The sequence below is a fragment of the Calliphora vicina genome, chromosome 1 (assembly GCF_958450345.1).
Source record: "Calliphora vicina chromosome 1, idCalVici1.1, whole genome shotgun sequence".
Taxonomy (NCBI): domain Eukaryota; kingdom Metazoa; phylum Arthropoda; class Insecta; order Diptera; family Calliphoridae; genus Calliphora; species Calliphora vicina.
In genome coordinates, this window is record NC_088780.1 from 9,010,867 (window position 1) to 9,032,532 (window position 21,666).

Below are 21,666 nucleotides of genomic sequence, written 5' to 3' on the forward strand. Positions count from 1 at the left end.
TAACTTTTTATTTATTAATTTTTTAAACATATTAAATGAAGAAACGTACTTGTACATCTTAAATATTCGCCCAGTCTAACAGCCTTATTAATAACAGAATAGCAACCCTATAAAGAATTCTGAAAGGTCATGTCGTGTAGATCATTTTTTGGAATAAACTTACAGTCCAACTGGTCTGTGTTTTTTTTTAACCTTCGCTTTACCAATACCCTCCCGGGTGACCTCTCGCTTTTTATTGGTTTAATAATTTTTTTCATTTTGTTTCGATTTAAATGATATTTAGACTCACTGAACACATTTTAGAGTTCTATATCTATCTTCTATCTATATAAATAAAAATCAAATGTCGTTCGTCATCAGTAGAGAACGGCCGGACCGATTTAGACAATTTTTTTTTTAAATGTTGGTCATAGCCCAACATAGGTTTTTACGGAATAAAAAATTGACCATGCCCACTTTTACGCCCACTTTTTTCGATTTATCTAAAATCGGAAAACGGCTATACCGATTTGGCTAATTTTTTGTTTAAATGATCATAGTAATCCAATTTAAGTTTTTCCTGAAAGAAAAATTGACCACGCAAATTTTTTTTTTTGCGATATATCTAAAATCGCATGATGCCTGGACCGATTTAACTAATTTTTTTTAATGTTCGCAATACATAGTCTGCAAAAGTTTTTAAATAAATAAAAATTGTCCATGTCCACTAATACGCCCACTTATTAAATACATCGGTCTGTGATCTATCATATTTCAGACCAAAATTCAATTACTTATATTAAAACTCACAATAGCTTAAATCGATATTACCTTGGCCAATAAGCATTGAAAAGGAACTCGATCTGTGATCACTCATATTTCTGACTAAAAATATATTTTCTATACAAAAACTCAAAATATCGAAATTCGCTAATAACTTGGCCAATAAGCGTTTAATCAAGAAAAGCAGCTCGATTTGTGATCACTCATGTTTCTGACCAAAAATCGATTTTTTATATAAACATTCAAAATATCTAAATTCGCTAATAACTTGGCAAATAAGAGTTTAATCAAGAAAAAGAGCTCGATCTGTGATCACTCATTTCTGAACAAAATTCGATTATATAAAAACTCAATATACATATGTACATTGATTTACATGTATTCTGTTCTTTGTAGCTCTTCTATGTATATTATATTCTATGTTCTATATGAATAAAAATTATCATTCAATAATACGTTTTTTTCTTTTTAACTATTTTTACACTTTTCAAACCGCTTCTCACAAATTTACAAATCGAACGCAAACGTTTTTTAACTTGGACAGGACAACGTCTGTTATGTATCTTATAAGATTTTTTCGATTTCTTTAAATTTTGTTCGTCGGAGATATGTATAGAAGTGCAATACCACCCGGGTGGGTATTGATAAACCATGTACATAAAAAAACCTTTGGTAAAGCGAAGGTTAAAGTGGGACAAATTTTAATTTTTTGATCGAAGCGAGTTATATTGCAGAATTTTATGGGTATAATTTTTGTAGAAGATATTAACCCTCTAGCTACCCTCTTTATGAATCAATTTGACCCTTTTTTTCGAGAAAATCAAAAAAGTCCCTTCAAGAAAGACATTAAGGAATAAAATATTCTACGAACATTTTTGCCAAAAAATATCATTAGGTGTCGCTAAAGTCACCAAAGTTGTAAATAAAGCTCTTTACACTTAATTTACGCTCACATTTAAAAAAAAAAAATCGCCAAAAATCCATTTATGATCCGAATGATCTGAGATTTGAAATGTAAATAGTCCTTGACAAGATCTACAGAAGACATGCATACATATGTGAGTTATCTCTTTTAGTTCAAGAGATATTTATTTATCGTTTATTGGATATGGCGGGCCCATGGAGGGTCGAATTTTTTTTTTAGAATACCAACTTGATTTGTGATAAAATTTCGAATAAAATAAAAACAGTTTGCAAAATTGGATCATGTAAAAATGTCCGTATAATATAAGTTTTTTCCCAAAAAGTCCCTATATTTTTTTCTTTTCTAAGTATATACAATTACACAGTGCAACAGGAAAATATAAAATCAAAAAACTTCATCTTCAAGATCAAAATCGCAAAAAACTTTAAAAAAATCGAAATAAATTGTTTAAAGCTGCCTAAAATATGCTTCAGTTTATAATAATTAAATAGTTTATGGCCCACAACATTTAATTCCTTTAGTTTTTTCTTACTAACTTATATTGAACTACCTAAACGGAGTTAAGAATCATTCCTAGGAAGTTCATATGTTGGACAAAGTTGTTTATTGAGATCTTAGGTACATTTTTGTAGTTGAGTTTTTCCTTGAAGTTTGAACGTTTTGCTACCTGAATAGGGTAAAAAAGGTAAAAAATCTAATTTTTAAAACTTTTTGCGATTTTGATCTTGAAGATGAAGTTTTTTGATTTTATATGTTCCTTATGACAAGGGCTACAACTTTCCCTCAGAGAGTAAATAAAAATTCCGAACTGTTTGCAAGATATGAGCCTGAGAAATTGATAAATTTTTTGCAAAAATGACACCAAGGCCCCAAATCTTTCGGGGCCCATAAAAAAGTGCATGACTTCGGGCAAAACTGTGAGACCCGGGTCTTTTTTTTGTGTCCGTATATGGTTTTATTTCCAAGACTTAAAAAATTACACACAGTGTTATTATATGACCCAAAAGGATAACTTAATGCAAAAGTGTGTAAAGTAACATTTGGCTCACTTAATCTGACATAATCCCTCCAGACCCATAAAAAATTGGTCAATTTTTAAATAAAAAATTAAGTTTGAGTAAATAATTCTAAAAACACAAAGCAAAAAAAACCGCATAATTGTATAGTTCTATATGTTACTGAATTAAATGCAAAGTTTTTTACTATCAAATGTAAATAAGGAAAGAGTATACAACACTTTTATAAAAACTCCGTTTTTGGAACACAAATATTAACATGGTCTGCATGGTTCTGCTGACACATACGAACTCATTTGTCGCAACTTTCCATGACAGTTTTTCAAGAACACGGCAGTTGTGTGCCTAGATCTTTGTGGATAGTTAGACCTTTGACTTCAAATAACCCCATAACAAGTAATTCAAAAGTTTGAAGTTACACTGGTTACCAAAGCGAGGTTCCACGAGAGACTAAATATTAGTGTACTAAACTATTAGTCTGGAGCATTGCGGGTTCGAATCCTGCCAAGGACTCCACAACATCATCCACATAAATATCATCCAAATTTGGCAGAAAAACTTTGGTTTTATGACGCTACATTGAGAACCAGTAACTGCTTGAACAATGATGGGTCAAGTGACATGACAAATTAGGCGATCCTGGGCTTTCACCCAATTTGGCAATTGAACTTGTTTTTGAACTTGAATTTGCGGACGAAATGGCCGCATTAATTTTGTTGTACAATTTTAAAATAGTATTTGAAATATTAGTAAATTTTCGTAATATTTTAAATTTTTTAAATTGAAAATTTTTAAATATTTTTTAACTAGTAATTTAGAAATATTTAGTGAAAAGTTAAATTCATAAAACTCGAAATCTAAGTAAAGTTTGGAAATATCACAGTACAACATTTTTCAATTCATTGCTTTGGGACTCAATTCTGACAATTGCACGTGAAAGTAGCCCCAAAAATAAGAACTTCTGCATCATTAGTTTTGTCAAGTTGGCTGCCGTATTAATTTAATGGCCATACGAATTTTTTTTCCTCAAGGTGGATTTTTATCACTTTTTCTATATTTTAGCACGGTTATATCTCGTATACCGTACGGAATATCTCTTTTGTGGCTGAAGCAAAGTTGTAGATATTGAATAGTAGAAAAAAAGTACGGAACATACCTACCCGAAAAAGATGCATCCAGTGCCTTAAAAATCGCAAAAATGCCCATTTTTAAAAATTGTTCACCTTTTCTGCTCAATAGCTGGATTACAAATCCAATTATGGACTGATCACCACGAAATTAGGTCGTGTGATACATACAAAATTCATGATAAATAACTTTTATATAGACACAAATCACACGACCTACGACGATCACCATGAAGATCAGTCCATAATTGGATTTGTAATCCAGTTATTGAGCAAAAAAGATGAAAAATTTGTTAAAAAATTTAAAATCTTTTTAGGGTAGGTATGTTCCGTACTTTTTTTCTACTATTCAATATCTACAACTTTGCTTCAGCCACAAAAGAGATATTCCGTACGGTATACGAGATATAACCGTGCTAAAATATAGAAAAAGTGATAAAAATCCACCTTGAGGAAAAAAAATTCGTATGGCCATTAAATTAATACGGCAGCCAACTTGACAAAACTAATGATGCAGAAGTTCTTATTTTTGGGGCTATTTTCACGTGCAATTGTCAGAATTGAGTCCCCAAATCATGTGTTGTACTGTGTATTTTATAAGTGTAACTATGATTTAAAAATGAGGAAATTTTTAGCTTTTATTTCGAAACATTTGTACAATATAAATTTATTCAAATTATTAGCCAACATATGAATTCCAAGCCAGAAGAAATGCCATCTCATGGCCTCATCGTTTGAGCCCAAGAAGAAATTAAACCAATACCGAATACTCTGATCGAAAGTGAAGCGTATCCTAAAGAGTGTGTTCTGCAACGATCGAAACAAATAGTAATCGGAAGGGGCAAGGTCTGAACCATAAAGTCTATGAGGCAAAACTTCCCAATCACTTAATTTTAAATATTTTTTAACAAGTGGCCGAGCGTTGTCCTGATCGAATATTATGGTTGGGCGTTTTTAGGCCAATGCTCGCTTCATAAAAAAGTAGCGTTCGGTACAGGTTCCCGGTGGTGGTCTGAACCTTTTGTGGTTGACCGGGTTTCACATACGATCTCTTACGCTTCGGGTTATTGTAATGGAACTTTTTTCATCGCAAGTACTGATTCAAAATAATTTTCTTTTATAGCGTTCAAGCAGCATTTCGGACATACAAAATCTACTTCCAAGGTCTCTCGGCTTCAATTCGTATGGTGGCCAATTTCCCTGCATCTGGATGAATACTGCTGCTCGCAAACGTTTTGAAATTGCTGATTGTGTTTCTCCCAATGATTTGGCAAGCGGCACTTTTTTAAAAATTAAAGAAGTAAAGCAGAACTTCCCGCATATGACGCTTTGTTGTTTAGATTATAATAATCAATATCTAAGTCAGAGTATCCATCTACAACATCTTAAAGTCATACAGCCAATAAATAAATGAAACAGGTTTCTCCTCCAGATAAAAATGTTTGAATAAAAATCAATGGCAAATGAGAGGATACATCTGTCGGCACAAACCAGACACATTTTGAGTTATTTGAATATCTGGCATGACATTTTTTTATTATCGCACCTCGAAAGTAAGTTGTTTTGACTACTAAAGATACGGTTGACTTATGTTTTGTAGCTGCTACTCTCGGAGAACAAAAAAAAAAACGTTGGACATTTTAGATAAAAAAAATATTTGCTTCAAATTTAAGAAACATATACCCCTGTGATCATTGTAAATATCATACATTTTAGTTCATATCTCGCTCGATCTAAATAGTTGCAATTTGTAGCTCTAAAATTCGGTAATGTCCAAAAAAAAATGTTCGTGCCACTGTGCCATTTAAAACGCTTGTAGCGTAACATGCAATTAATTTGTAGCTACTGTTTTGCCACTCTATCTTATTCTTAATATATTTTATTTTACTCTAATTTGTTTCTTTCTTTTTGTTTAATTCAACTATAAAAACTTACCTTCGAACTGTAAACTTTAGCCTTTAAAGGATTTACACACAATTTCCACATTATATCACTACAATGCGTCTGTACAAAAAGAAGTTTGTGTGTGTAGATGAGGTTTTGCGTAAGTACTTCTGTGCTGTTTATTTTATTTATAATCATTACTGCTGCAACTACTGCTGTATTGCACTGCACATTCATTCATTCGTTCTCAAGAATTTGTAGCTCGTTTGTTGCATGTTGGTTTTTGTTCTGTTCTGTTACTGATTCTGGTTCTGCTACTGGCGGTGGTTAAATGTAATTTATTATTATTTTAGGACTAGAAAAGTGGTGATAAAGCAGACTATAGTAGATGCTGTTCAATGTAGTTTCATTTAATGACTCGTTCTAAAATCTAAATAAATAATTTAAAAAGAGAATTATAGAAAAAGACAAAAAAAATGAAGAATAAAATAGACAATTAGTAAGTTATATTGAACAAAAATAAAACGGAATAATTTAAATCAGTTATAAATTAATGGGAAATTGTGGTTTTTTATTACAATGCAAGTACATAAAAAGGGGTATGAAACTCATTAAACAAACACTTTGTCTTTTCAATGAAATTTAAAAAATTTAAAGCTTTTTCGAAATGCTAAGTATTTATATGTACCAGTTAAATGTGGATAAAATAAAAACAAGAAACAGCTTTTGTTTTCCTTTATTGTTCAAAATCTGTCATCAGCAGTATTTTCACTTAACTTTAACATTATTTGTGTGCTGTCGGCTGTTTAAATTTTGTTTTCTTACTCTCATAAAAGTCTTTAAATGTCAGAAATCGACACATAATATCATGAAAACATGTTTCGTTTACTACTTGATTTAGAATTTTTGTTTTTTAAAAAAGCGACTTTATCATGTAGAGAAGTTATTGCATGATTTGCATTATTTTCCACATAATCTATATAAATAAAAATAAAATATCGTTCGTTGGTAATTGCATCAGAAAAGAACGGCCGGACCGATTTAGACAAATTTTATTTTAAAATGTTGGTCGTAGCCCAACTTAGGTTTTTACGGAATAAAAAATTGACCACGCCCACTTTTTTCGATATATCTCAAATCGGAAAACGGCTACATCGATTTGGTTAATTTTTTGTTTAAATGATCAAAGTAATCCAATTTAAGTTTTTACTGAAAGATATATCTAAAATCGCAGGACGCCTGGACCGAATTAACTATTTTTTTTTAATGTTCGCAATACATAGTCCGCAAAAGTTTTTACATAAATAAAAATTGTCCACATCCACTAATACATCTGCAAAATACATCGGTCTGTGATCAATCATATTTCAGACCAAAATTCGTTTTTTTTTATATAAAAACTCAAAATAGCTTAAATCGATAATAACTTGGCCAATAAGCGTTGAATCAAGAAAAGGAGATCGATCTGTTATCAATCATATATCTGACCAAAAATCGATTTTTTATATAAAAACTCAAAATATCTAAATTCGCTAATAACTTGGCCAATAATCGTTTAATCAAGAAAAGGAGCTTTATCTCATATTTCTTACAAAAATTAGATTTTTTATATAAAAATACAAAATATCTAAATTTGCTAATAACTTGGCCAATAAGCGTTTAATCAAGAAAAGGAGATCGATTTGTGATCACTAATATTCCTGATCAAAAATCGATTTTTTATATAAAAACTCATAATATATAAATTCGCTAATAACTTGGTCAACAAGCGTTTAATCAAATAAAGCAGCTTGATCTGTGATCACTCATATTTCTGACCAAATGAATCTCGATCTGTGATCATTCATATTTCCATTTCAAACCGCTTCTCACAAATTCACAAATCGAACACAAGCATTTTTTTAATTTGGACAGGACAACGTCTGTCGGGTCAGCTAGTACCTTAATGAATTTAAAAATCAAAAATCGCTTAAGGAAAATTATTACAACCTTCAAGATTATAAATGGATACTAGAGGAAACTCTATTTCCCCTAAAAATCGATTTTTATACCCTACACCACCATAGTGGGGAGGGTATTATGCGTTTGTCCAAAAATATTAGTCTAACACCCACCTTAAGGTATACCGATCGACTTAGAATCACTTTCTGAGTCGATTAAACGATGTCCGTCCGTCCGTCTGGTTGGCTGGCTGTCCATGTAAACCTTGTGCGCAGAGTACAGGTCGCAATTTTGAAGATATTTCGATAAAATTTGGTACATATTACTTTTTCGAAAGTAATATGAAATCGGTCCATTATTTCACCTAGCCCCCATACAAATGTCCTTCCGAAATTGGACTTTATCGGTCATAAATGTTTAATTTATAAATGCATCTCCACAAATTGCGCTCCAAATAAGTTTTATATATACAAAATTCATGTCACCAAATTTTGTTACGATCGGTCCATAATTAGTCATAGCTCCCATATAGACCCGCTTCCGAAAATCACTTTAACGTGCATAAATCGCTTAAAAATGTTGGTATACTCACAAAATTAAACATAGTAAACTTTCATATAGACATAAAACACACGGCCTAATTTCATGGTGATCGGTCCATAATTGGTCATAGCCCCCATATAAGGCCCACTTCCGAAAATCACTCAAAAATATAAATTATTGAAATTTTAAAAGAAAAATGTTTTTGCTCTTTTACTTGGTATATAAAAAATCTATAAAAAATCTACAAACCCTAATAAATCGTTATTAAGACGTCCTAGAGGAAAAAGTACAATAATCTGTGATCACTCAAATTTTCCATCAAATATCGATTTTTATATGAAAAATCTAAAATTACTCATATATCGTTAATAAGAGGTCCTAGGGGAAAAAGGTCAATAATCTATGATCAGTAATAATTCCCACTAAATATCGATTTTTATATGAAAAATCTAAAATCTCTCATAGATCGTTAATAAGTGTTCCTAAAGGAAAATTTACAATAATCTGTGATCACTCATATCTCCTACCAAATATCGATTTTTATACGAAAAATCCAAAATCACTTATATATCATTAATAAGAGACCCTAGAGGAAAAAGGACAATATTCTGTGATCACTCCTATTTCCCACCAAATATCGATATTTATATGAAATTTCTAATATTACTCATATATCGTTAATAAGAGGTCCTAGAGAAAAATAGAAAATAATCAGTGATCACTTACATTTTTTACCAAATAGCGATTTTTTCTAAAATCACTCATAGATCTTTAATTAGACGTCCTAGACGAAGAAGGACAATAATCTGTGATCACTTTTATTTCCCACCAAATATCGATTTTTATATGAAAAATCTAAAGTTACTTATATATCGTTAATAAGAGGTCCTATACGAAAAAGGACAATAATCTGTGATCACTCTTATTTCCCACCAAATATCGATTTTTATATGAAAAATCTAAAATCGCTCATATATCGTTAATAAGAGGTCCTATACGAAAAAGGACAATAATCTGTGATCCCTCTTATTTCCCACCAAATATCGATTTTTATATGAAAGATCTAAAATCACTCATACATCGTTATAGAGGATCTAGAGAAAAAAAACAATAATCTGTGATCACTCTTATTTCCCATCAATTATCGATTTTTATTTGAAAAATCTTAAATCACTCATAGATCGTTAATGTGATAATCTAGAGGAAAAAAGACAATAATCTGTGATCATCCTTATTTCCAACAAAATATCAATTTTTATATGAAAAATCTAAAATTACACACATATCGTTAATAGGAGGTCCTAGAGGTAAAAGGTCAATATTCTGTGATCACTTATAATTCCCAACAAATATCGATTTTTAAGCGAAAAAAAAATGCTATTTTCACGTAAAACAATAAATTTTTTGCTTCAATTTGTTATTATAACTCCGAAACTATTGACCTGATTGAAGCGCAATATATACATTTGAAAATTTGTGTATAGCATGGGAAAAATGTTTTCAAAATTCAATCAATCGAAAGAACATTAATTCAATAAATCGAAAGAACATCAATTGTATGTATATCAAACAAAAAAGTAAAATTTTTGTGAAAATGAGCGAATTCACTTAATTGTAAATAAATTCGAAAATAATCAATAGATTTTTATGATCGATATCTCATTTTGTTGCTATGTGGGTTTGTGATAAAGTAAGAAACCTGAACAAGTTCTGCCGATTTCAATTTTTCATGAGTTTTTTAAAACAAAAAAAATAGCTATTTTCATGTAAAAAAATATATTTTTTGCTTCAATTTGTTATTATAACTCCAAAACTACTGAGCCCATTAAAACTCAATATATAAACGGATTAAGGTTAGATAAATTCCATTTTTTTAGGTTTACTTTAATAATAAGGGACTAACAGTTTCTGAGTAATCATTAATTATTTTGAGAAACGTCTAAAAAAAATTCACAATTTTACTTAAACATTTTTTTAAAAAAACCTCTAGATTGAATTTAAAATTCGGACCATATGTGTACTACTGGAACTACAATACATAAACAATATGTAGTGGATTAAAAAGCATCTAAAATTTTTTCGATCTTGTTGCCCTGTGTAATTAGTCCTCTTCCGGAAAAATTCATTTACTTAGTGTAGGGTATTATATGGTCGGGCTTGTCCGACCATAATTTCTTACTTGTTTACAATTGCTTCACCTTCGTGAGAAGGGTATATATAAGTTTGTCATTCCGTTTGTAATTTCTACATTTTTCATTTGCAACCCTATATATTCTGGATCCTTATATATAGCGGAGTCGATTAAGCCATGTCCGTCTGTCTGTCTGTCTGTCCGTCTGTCTGTTGAAATCAATTTTCTGAAGACACCATATATTTTCGGGATCCAAATCTTCAATAATTCTGTCAGACATGCTTTCGAAAAGTTTGCTATTTAAAATCAGCAAAATCGGTCAATAAATAACGGAGATACTATATATCTGGATTACTAAGTCATTAATATAGACAATATGGATATCTAATAATAGATATTTCAAAGTCCATTGCAACGAGGTAGATAAGGCTATAGTAAGTTGGACCTACAATGGGTCAAAAACGGGAAAAATATTTTTTAACCCGAATTTTTTTTTCTCAAAAAATTTTTTTTCTCATAAATTTTTTAAAAAAAAAAAAAAAAATAAAAAAAAAAATTTTTTAAAAAATTTGGAAAAAACTTTTTTAAAAAATTTGGAAAAAACTTTTTTTTTTTTAAAAAAAATTTTGTTTACCTAAAAATATTTAAACAAATTTATTTTAAAGTATAATTTGGTGAAGGGTATATAAGATTCGGCACAGCCGAATATAGCTCTCTTACATGTTTTATATTTTTTTGTACTTACATAGAAGAAGGTTAGTATCACTAAAAGGCTACGTGGTATATGCAGTCGTGACGCTAACTCATGTTGCATGGCGGCATGTTTTTCACTATTGATGATATGTACAAAAACACTGTCGCTATCTAAAGACACAAATGACAAGAAAAAAAACGAAAAGAAACATATAAACAAGAAAAGTTAGTAAAATAAAACGCATTAAAACCAGCCAAAAGATGACAAAAATAAACTTCAAAACTTTTGAAAATACCAGCACCATTAACCCCCTTAGTTAGCAAAAAAAAAAAAAAAACAAGATAGAAAAACAAAACTTACTTGAATTGTCTGCCGCACAGGTGTAGTTTCCCGAATCGGTGTGTGTTACACGTGAAATCACTAGATTGCTGGTTTTCATTTGTTGTTCCGACACGACGCGTATGCCGCCCCGTGTTGAGTCGTTGATTAGTTCACTGTCTTTAAACCACAACATATGAGTATAGGGACCAGGAGCCTGTGGTGCAATGCAGGTTAAATTAATGTCACTGCCACTTTGCACGAACAGTTCACGGTTGGCTAGAATTTGTGCTTTGGAAGCTGTAAGGACAACAAAAAAGAAGCAAATGTTTTAGTAAGTTTTACTAGTTAAATTATACAAAATTTCTTGAAAAAATACTTACTAACTACCATTAATTTATAGGCTTGACTTATTTTTGGTTCCACCGACACTTGACACTCGTATACGCCCGCATCACGCGGCTGCACCGACACTATTTTTAATACCCATTCATCGGAATTGTCTATGTGCCGCGCTAGAAACCTTTGATCATTGGTATACGTCATTATGCCAATGGTGAGTATGTGCAGATCACGTTTCCGTATCCATGATACCGCTCGATCGCCCAAGTTTTTCACACGACAGTGTAGACGTGCTGTTGTGCCCACTGCTGCTATGACGTCTCGTTCCGTGGAGTTATCGAATTCCGGATGTGTATTGTCGTAACTGTCCAATATGATGTTGTGATTAAAATCGTGCATGGTATCGTTTGTGGGCATTTTTAAGGCTAAAGAGAAGAGTGAAGATAAATAGAAAAATTACATAAAATTTCAATATTTAAAGATTAAGCCTAAATTTCCTATTATTATTTCTTTTAATCTGTTAATTCAATTATTAAATAAATATCTCTTCATTAAGTGATACTAGGTGGCGTATAAGTATTTTTTATTTATTTTTTGAATTAAATATTAATCATACGTACTTTTGTACTCAAAAGTCTTATTCATAGATTTTTGCTTTGCTGTTGTTTTTATTTGTTATTTTAGTCTTCTGAGAGAAAAAATAAACTCAAAATGTGTTTCTTTAATTTGATAAGAAAAACATGTCTGCCATTCACTGTTGTTTTTTGCTTGTTTAATATTAAATCTACATAAACTTTGTTCTGAGTAATCTTAAACGTAAAGAAAAACAATTATTATTGTAAACATTTTTCTATTCACCGTCAAAAGTAAGACTACTTATCATCAGTTTATGTTCAGGTACGAAACATCTTTAGTTCTAACAGGCCAAAATAAAACTCAGTCTTTATTTGAAATTGTATGCTTTGAAAATTTCGCAATGAATTCCAAACAGTCATAGGTCAAAATAAGCGAGACATAAGCAAAGAAACACCTGTCATCGACCTTCAAATGCTTCTTTGTAGAAATATTTAACATTATCAGGATAAACGCCTGTACCATTTTCCATCCCTCTGTCGATTTTATAAAATTATATTTATTTGTTGCAAGGAATATCCCTAAATGTCAGCATCAGGTTAATTAGCCCACATTGTTTTTACGTTAAAAATTATAATATTATATTTCAAGAAGAAAAAAAATCAGAAATTACAAAAGAATAATTTAAAGAGAAAAAATATAATAAAGAAAATAAATGGACAATTATAAATTTCATGTAAATGGCAAAGTGCACATTGAACTCCAATATGTATGAATAAGTTATTTTTTCAATTTGATTGTACTTAAATTCATTGAATTTCATCCTATTTTACAATCGATTAATTAAAATCTGTGTTAATACTCAACGAAATATAAAAGTTTTCACAAAAATATATGAACTCTATTATTATATTTCGCTAGAAATTTTATATTAATAAAACACTTTAAAATTCAATGCAGTGTAAAGGTGTATGCAGGGCCGCAGAGGCCTATTAGTTAATAACTTACGTACACGGTTCATATATCAATATATAAGCTATAGACCCTGTTCGGTTACCATTTAAAATTGAGAAAATCGTCAGACAAATGGCTAAGATATAAGATAAAAACTAGGACAACCTCGAGTTTTGGCCTATTTTTGATATAAATCTGGATTGCTAAGTCATTAATATAGACAATATGGATATCTAATGATAGATATTTCAAAATCCTTTGCAACGACATATTAAGTTGGACCTAAAATGGGTCAGAATCCGAAAAATTTTTTTTGTTACCCGAATTTTTTTCATCAAAAATATTTTTTTTGCACAAATTTGTTTTCAATTATAAATTAAAAAAAATTCAAACAAAATAAAAAAATATAAACAATTTTGAAAAAAAAATTTTAAATTTTGTTTATCTCTAAAGATACCTCAAATTATTATTTTAAAGTACAATTTGGTGAGATTATAAGATTCGGCAAATCTGAATATTGCTCTCTTACTAGTTTAGCATAAAAACGTGATTTTTAGCATAAAAACGTGATTTTTAGCATAAAAACGTGATTTTTAGTATAAAAACATGGTTTTTAGTATAAAAAAGTGGTTTTTAGTATAAAAACGTGGTTTTTAGTATAAAAACTTGTTTTTAGTATAAAAACTTGTTTCTTAGTATAAAAACTTGTTTCTTAGTATAAAAACTTGTTTCTTAGTATAAAACCTTGGTTTTTATACTAAAAAAATAAAAACTTGGATTTTAGTATAAAAACGTTGCTTTTAGTATAGAAACTAGGTTTTTAGTATAGAAACTAGGTTTTTAGTATAAAAACTAGGTTTTTAGTATAAAAACTAGGTTTTTAGTATAAAAACTAGGTTTTTCGTATAAAAACTAGGTTTTTAGTATAAAAACTAGGTTTTTAGTATAAAAACTAGGTTTTTAGTGTAAAAACTAGGTTTTTAGTGTAAAAACTAGGTTTTTAGTGTAAAAACTAGGTTTTTAGTATAAAAACTAGGTTTTTAGTGTAAAAACTAGGTTTTTAGTGTAAAAACTAGGTTTTTAGTATAAAAACGTTGTTTTTAGTATAAAAACGTTGTTTTTAGTATAAAAACGTGTTTTTAGTATAAAAACTAGGTTTTTAGTATAAAAACTAGGTTTTTAGTATAAAAAGTAGGTTTTTAGTATAAAAACTAGGTTTTTAGTATAAAAACTAGGTTTAGTACAAAAACAAGTTTTTGTACTAAAAACACGTTTTTGTACTAAAAGCACGTTTTTGTACTAAACACACGTTTTTGTTCGAAAAACAAGTTTTTGTTCGAAAAACAAGTTTTTGTTTTAAAAACACGTTTTTGTATTAAAAACGTTGTTTTTATTATAAAAACGTGTTTTTAGTACAAAAACGTGTTTTTAGTACAAAAACGTGTTTGTAGTACAAAAACGTGTTTTTAGTACAAAAACGTGTTTGTAGTACAAAAACGTGTTTTTAGTACAAAAACGTGTTTTTAAAACAAAAACTTGTTTTTCGAACAAAAACTTGTTTTTCGAACAAAAACGTCTTTTTAGTACAAAAACGTGTTTTTAGTACAAAAACGAGTTTTTTAGTACAAAAACGTGTTTTTTAGTACAAAAACGTGTTTTTAGTACAAAAACGTGTTTTTAGTACAAAAACGTGTTTTTAGTACAAAAACGTGTTTTTAGTACAAAAACGTGTTTTTAGTACAAAAACGTGTTTTTAGTACAAAAACGTGTTTTTAGTACAAAAACGTGTTTTTAGTACAAAAACGTGTTTTTAGTACAAAAACGTGTTTTTAGTACAAAAACGTGTTTGTAGTACAAAAAGTCGTTTTTATACCAACCATCATATACCATGGGGTATAATGATTTTATCCTTAGGTCACACATTGAAATATTCATCGTGTCCCACATATGTTTATTATATTTTGGGTCCTTATGAAATTCTAAGACTATCTAGCTATGTCCTTCCGTCTGTCTGTTGAAAACACGATAAAGCCCAAACAAAAGGAGCTAGCTGGTTAAAATTGTCTGCAAATACTCTCTGTTTAAGGGTTTTTTAGTATTGAAAATGGGCAATATCTGTCAATGATTTCCCCTAGACCGCATACAAATGTCCCCCCGAAATACTGTTTGAGCAGTCATAAATATGTTAACTATACGCAATCCTGACAAAATGTTGCATAAATTAGTTCTAAGTACTGTGAAATTATATTTTAAAATATGGCGAAAATCGGGCAACATTTATCCCAAGTCCCAATACAAGGTCCCCCTCAATAGATAAACAATACTCGTCACAGCCTAATATAACACTATTTTACTTGTTTAATATAAAAATACAAAAATCAGCGTAATTTATAACATACCAATCATTAAAACCCTAACAACTATAGTGTTTATATAGTAAATATGTATTGCAAGCATTTCTTCAAATCAAATATTTACTTATTTATCAGTTAAGTATATATCTTGCATGTCTACAGCGAACACAAACAAGGTGATATTTCCAATAAATTATTGTATGACGTGAACTTTTGATTACATGAGATTAGTGCTACAATAATATTGAAATTATTATAGTTTACAGATGGAAGTTATAGACAATATTATTAACTTTATAGGCACCATGTTGCATGAGTGTTATCAATAAATTAAATATTATTCATACGTCTGCGAGCAATTTGAAATTCATGAAATTGTTTGAACATTAAATCCTCTTCCATTAAAACATAGAAACTACTCTCTATTTAAATTATAATTCATTTTGTGTTCTTACTAAGATTATATGGAGCGAAATTTCTTTAATTACCTTTTCATATCAATATTTCATATTAAGTTGTTATTGTCATTTATCTCCCTCTTTATTCTTAACATACAATAAAGCGATATTTTTTATATTTCTTACTAATCTACATATATATTTTACTAATTCCTTTAACAATTGCTTGCTTAAATTTCTTAATAACGTGTAGAATTGCTTTTGATTATAGTGTCTTGATATAATTCGTAAATTAAAATTACTTGATTCGCCTTAACTTGTTGAAACTATAGACATTTCATGTTTAATATATTCTCCTTCTATTGACCACTTAGCAAATCATGTCCACCATGTCGCATGAGTGCCATTATGAAATTTAATATTAATCATACGTCTGATTGAAGCTTTCAATATTTGCTAGGGTATTCAATCGGTTAACCGTTAATCGGTTAACCGATTAATTTTGGTCGGTTAACTGTTCGAATAATTCAAAATTGCCGATTTTCAAATAACGAATAAACCGATTAATTTGTGTCGGTTAACCGATTAACCGAAATTTCTTTTTTTGCACTTTAACATAATTTTTTTGTTTTTAATTTTCCATTTTAATTCAAATACAAATGTCAAAGTAAAATTACATATTTTTTCGAACATTCAAGAAATATGTTTAATGAGTATTATAATAACTGATATATTTAATTTACATGTAATTGTCGGATGAAAACATGATAATAGACGAAACTGGAGACACTACAGAAATATGTTTTTTTTTTTCACAACTTATCGAAATTATTAAAAGTATTTAAAATCCAAATAGTCCAAAAAGGACTCCAATGGTATAATGGAGGATTTTATATGCTTAGAAAAAACTAAAAAAATAACTGACAAATTGGATATTCTTTACCTTGTCTTACTTTCGATTTCTCCAACATCTACAATCAGCGTGAGAGTTTTTTCCAAGTCGAGTTTTATTAAAACTAAAGAAAATTATTTACTGTTTGGTTGAATTGTTATGTTTTGTTTATTTTTTATGTTTTTGTTCTTTTTATTAATAAAATACTTCAATAAGTACACAAAATTCGTGATTTAGTTTCAGTTTAACATTTAAATATAATTTATTCGGTTAATCGAATAATTTAAAATTAACCGATTATTAACCGATTAAATCTAAACCCCGATTAATTATTTGCTCGATTAAGCAATTAAACCAGAAACCCGATTAATTGAATACCCTAATATTTGCCCACTATAATTGGGCAAATTATATGGCTGACTTTGTATTTTATCAATAGGTTCTCACATAAAGGTATTTTCATTTATTACTTATTTAATTTTTAGAAAAATTAAAAAAAAAAATTTGCAAAATTGCGTCAAGATATGTTCTGACAAACATAAGCAAATCCAGAAGCTTACGGTATTTACAATAAAACCAAATTTTTTAACATTTAGTCCACTTAACGCTACACTTAATACATTTTAAAAGCATACCAAAAGTTGAAAATAGGAATTAGTGGAAAATTTTTAGTTTTTTGTAAAAATATGTTATACACATTTCATAATATTGTTAATCATAATACGTAATATTACACCGTCCGACAAATAAAAAAAAAATTCGTTAGACACGAACCGGATGATAGACGTCTGAAACTATAAATTTAATGGAGAAAAACTGTGTTTTCAGTTTTTTATTTCGTGATCCTGTGTCCTTTTTTAAGGACTTCAAAGTTTCAAAGAAGTACATTTTTCAAAAAATATTTAAAAATACTCCTGCTATTCCAACAATGACAAATTGTATGTCAAAAGAACGAGAAGGGTTGTAAAAAATTTTGTATTATCTTTATTTTATCCTGTATGGATCAAACGATGTCAACAATTTCCTTTAAAATGTTTATCCTTAAAGATTGCCAATAAATTCCTTTTAAAAAAATAGTGCATAAAATACCCAAATATTCTATACTAAATGTCAAAATTTCATCCTTTATATATATAAAGGTCAAATTAAAATTTAAAAAAAAAATGTATTAGTATACAAAAAAGTTTTATTAAGAAAAGTGCATGTTTATAAACTACACCACCATAGTGGGGGAGGTATGATGGGTTAGGACTGTTGTTTGCAACATACAAAAATATTGTCCCAACACCCACCTAAAAGTATACCAATCTGCTCAGGATCACTTTCTGAGTCGACTAAGCGATGTCCGTCCGTCTGTCCGTCCATCCATGTAAATCTTGTAATCAAACTACAGGTCGCAGGTTTAAAGATAATTCGACAAAATTTTGCACAAACCTTTATATTGCCCCAAGGACAGAGGCTATTGAATTTGGTTAGAATCAGCCCATTATTTGTCCAAGCCCCCATACAATTGGCCTATTTGAAAATAGTTAAGCTCTCATAAATATCGTAATTATAAACTTACTTACTTTATATGGCTATTACAACCGGGGGTCGGTTTGAGCCTGAAGCAAAATAGACGTATAAACGTATTCCAACCAAATTCAGCACAATTAAGTTTTATGTAAGCCGAACTCTCACGACCAAATTTCATGACGATCGGTCAACAATATTCCATAGCTCCCATATAAGCAATATTCTCGAAAATGTTATTAATATACATAAATCTCTGAAATATGTCAGTATCCAAACAAAATTCAACACAAATATGTTTCATATATTCGCAATTCATCCCACCAAATTTTGTGACTATTGGGCCCTAATTAGTCATAGCTCCCATATAAGCCTCACTACCGAAAATGTGTGTATTCAAATAAGATTCAACACAAATATGTTTCATATCAAAAGAAAACTCTTTATAATCATATACCCGGTGTAGGGTATCATAAGGTCGGGCTTGCCCGACTATACCATTTTCCTTGTTTATTAAAAAGTCTTATTCGTTGCTTTTCACAACGAATTTTGTTATATTTTTTTCGATTGAAATATTAAGATAAAATATAAAAAATCAAATAATTCAAATTTAAAATATTTTTTAACACTTAAGTAGTTAAGATAGAAGCATGAAATTTTGGCATGTGGTATTCAATATTTGGATCTTTAACTCAATATTTTTTAAAAAAAAAAATTATTGGAAATCTAAAAGGATATTCAAGGATAAAAATTTGAAAGGACATTTTTGAAATCTTTTGATCCTTACAGGATAAAATAAAAGTAATACGAAATATTTTACAACTCTTCTTGATCATTTGACAGCAAATTTGACATAGTAGGATGATCAGAAGTATTTTAAAACATTTTTTTAAAAATGTACTCCTCTGAAAATTTGAAGTCCTTTTAAAAGGAAACAGGATCACGAAATGAAAAACTGAAAACACAGTTTTTCTCCATTTAATTTATTATTTCAGACGTATTTCATCCGGTTCGTGTCTAATATTGAGTGTCGTACGGTGTTATAAGTAATTTTATTATTTTAACATTATTCTGAGAACCTGGGAATTTCCTGGAATTTTAAAATGGGGAATGGGAATTAAATAACAATTGATAATAATGATAATTACACAGTTTTGTTCAATTTTTTTTAAATTAAATTACTTTTACCAGTAATTCGATATTAAGTACATATAAAACATTCTCAGAATTTAGCAACTATTTGGAATTTTAATAACTAAATGAGAAATTTATCTGGGTTTTTTTTATATTTTAAACAAAGAAAATTTTATTTTTGTGGCGTATGATTGTTATATGAAATTATAGCAAGCATACGCCTTGAAGTACTTTAGAGAATCCATCATGACAAGGAAATGTTATATGATTTGCACAATTTTCTGTTTTATACACAATGCAATAGAAATTAATTTAAGTATGCTAATAATATTGGGCATATGACTTAAAAATGCAGCATTTAAAATAGATGGCGTATATTTTGATTGCGGTTTTTGTTTTTAATTCTTTGTTATCTGTCTTTTATTATCACTTAGTTACACAGTGCAACACGGAAAAAATAACCATTTACGGCCATCACTATATGATAAAAGACCAAAAGTAATGCACTTTTTTTATGGGCCCCCAAAGATTTCTGGTCTCGGTGTCATTTTTGCAAAAAAGTGATAATTTGTTTAGGTTCATATCTTGCAAACAGTTGAGAATTTTGATTTACTCTCTGAGGCAAAGTTGTAGCCCTTTTCATAAAAAACAAAAATTGTGAATATATAAAATCAAAAAAACTTCATCTTCAAGATCAAAATCGCAAAAAAAAAACTTTAAAAAAATTCCAAAAATGAGAGAATTCACTTGAATATGAATAAATTCGAAAGGAATCCATAGATTTTTATGATCGATATCTCATTTTGTTCCTGTTCCATATGGCTTCGCGATAAATCAATAAATCTGAAAAATTCTACCGTTTTCGATTTTTCGTGATTTTTTAACAACAAAAATTTGCTTAAAAAATATTTTTGTTGCTTCAATTTGTTATAACTCCAAAACTACTGATCCGATTGAAATGCAATATATATGTGAAAATTGTAACATAGCATTGGAAAAATGTTTTCAAAATTCATTCGATCGAAAGACTAACAGTAACTACTCAATTTTATGTATATCTAACAAAAAACTAAAATTTTGTGAAAATGAGCGAATTCACTTAATTGTGAATAAATTCGAAAAGAATCCATTGATTTTTTTGATCGATATCTCATTTTGTTGCTATTATATGTGGCTTTGCGATAAAGCAATAAATCTGAAAAATTTCTGAGGTTCTCGATTTTTCATGATTTTTTTAGAACGAAAAATTTTATATTTTCATATAAAAAATATATTTATTGCTTAAATTTGTTATCATAACTCCGAAACTACTGAGCCGATATAAAGGCAATATATAAACCGTTAAAAGTATATATAAATCTAGATTTTTCTATATTTACTTTAATAATATCGAATGAATCGTTTTTGAGTACTCATTAATTATGTGGAGATACGACTAAAAAAATCACAATTTTATTTAAAATTTTTTTTTTAAAAAATCTACATAGAATTTAAAATTTGAATCATATTTGTAGTACTGCAACCACAATTCATCAAAATTATGTAGTGGTTTAAAAAGCCTCTAAAATTTTTTCGATTTTGTTGCCCTGTGTTATAAAACATTCTGAGATTTAAGAAATTATTTGGAATTTTAAATATTAAATGAGGAATTTGTCTGTACTTTTTTATATTTGAGTTAATCGGAATGATTTTAAACGTTTAGTTTAAACAAAGAATATTTTATGTTTGTGGCGTATGATTGATATTAAATTATTTGTATATGAAATCATAGTAAGCATACGCCATGGAAATGTTTTATGATTTTCACTATTTTCTATTTAATACACAATGAATTTAGAACACAAATCAATGTAATTGTGATAATAATACTTAAAGGTTGTTGAAAGAAATTAACTCTGGTTTAATGCGAACTCCATTAGTTTAGCATAAATATTTCCATTACTATTATTTTACCAAACGTTTTTGCTTCACTACTTTTAAATTATTTACAGTTTTCATTTACTCAATGTATTGTTAAATATACAATATGTAGTACATTTAAAATAAACCTCATAAACTACTTAAAACTACATTTAAATCTCATTTATAAATTGGTCATTTGCAAACACAAGTGGCTGTTAAATAGGGGATTTCATAATGCGTTGTTAAAACCCTTCATGTTAAATT

The 21,666-nt window shown here is 29.1% G+C and overlaps 1 protein-coding gene across 1 annotated transcript in view; it reads right to left on the minus strand.

Moving 5' to 3' along the window:
- Positions 1-2,237: 2,237 nt before the first annotated feature.
- dpr5 (defective proboscis extension response 5) overlaps positions 2,238-21,666 on the minus strand; it is a 40,734-nt gene continuing 21,305 nt past the window's right edge. The window contains exons 2-6 of the mRNA XM_065498584.1: positions 11,725-12,108; positions 11,384-11,641; positions 11,075-11,193; positions 5,766-5,834; positions 2,238-2,354 (exon numbers count right to left, since the gene is read on the minus strand). Of these exons, the coding sequence (XP_065354656.1) occupies positions 2,238-2,354; positions 5,766-5,834; positions 11,075-11,193; positions 11,384-11,641; positions 11,725-12,108 (947 nt within the window). The remainder of the gene's footprint in view (positions 2,355-5,765; positions 5,835-11,074; positions 11,194-11,383; positions 11,642-11,724; positions 12,109-21,666) is intronic.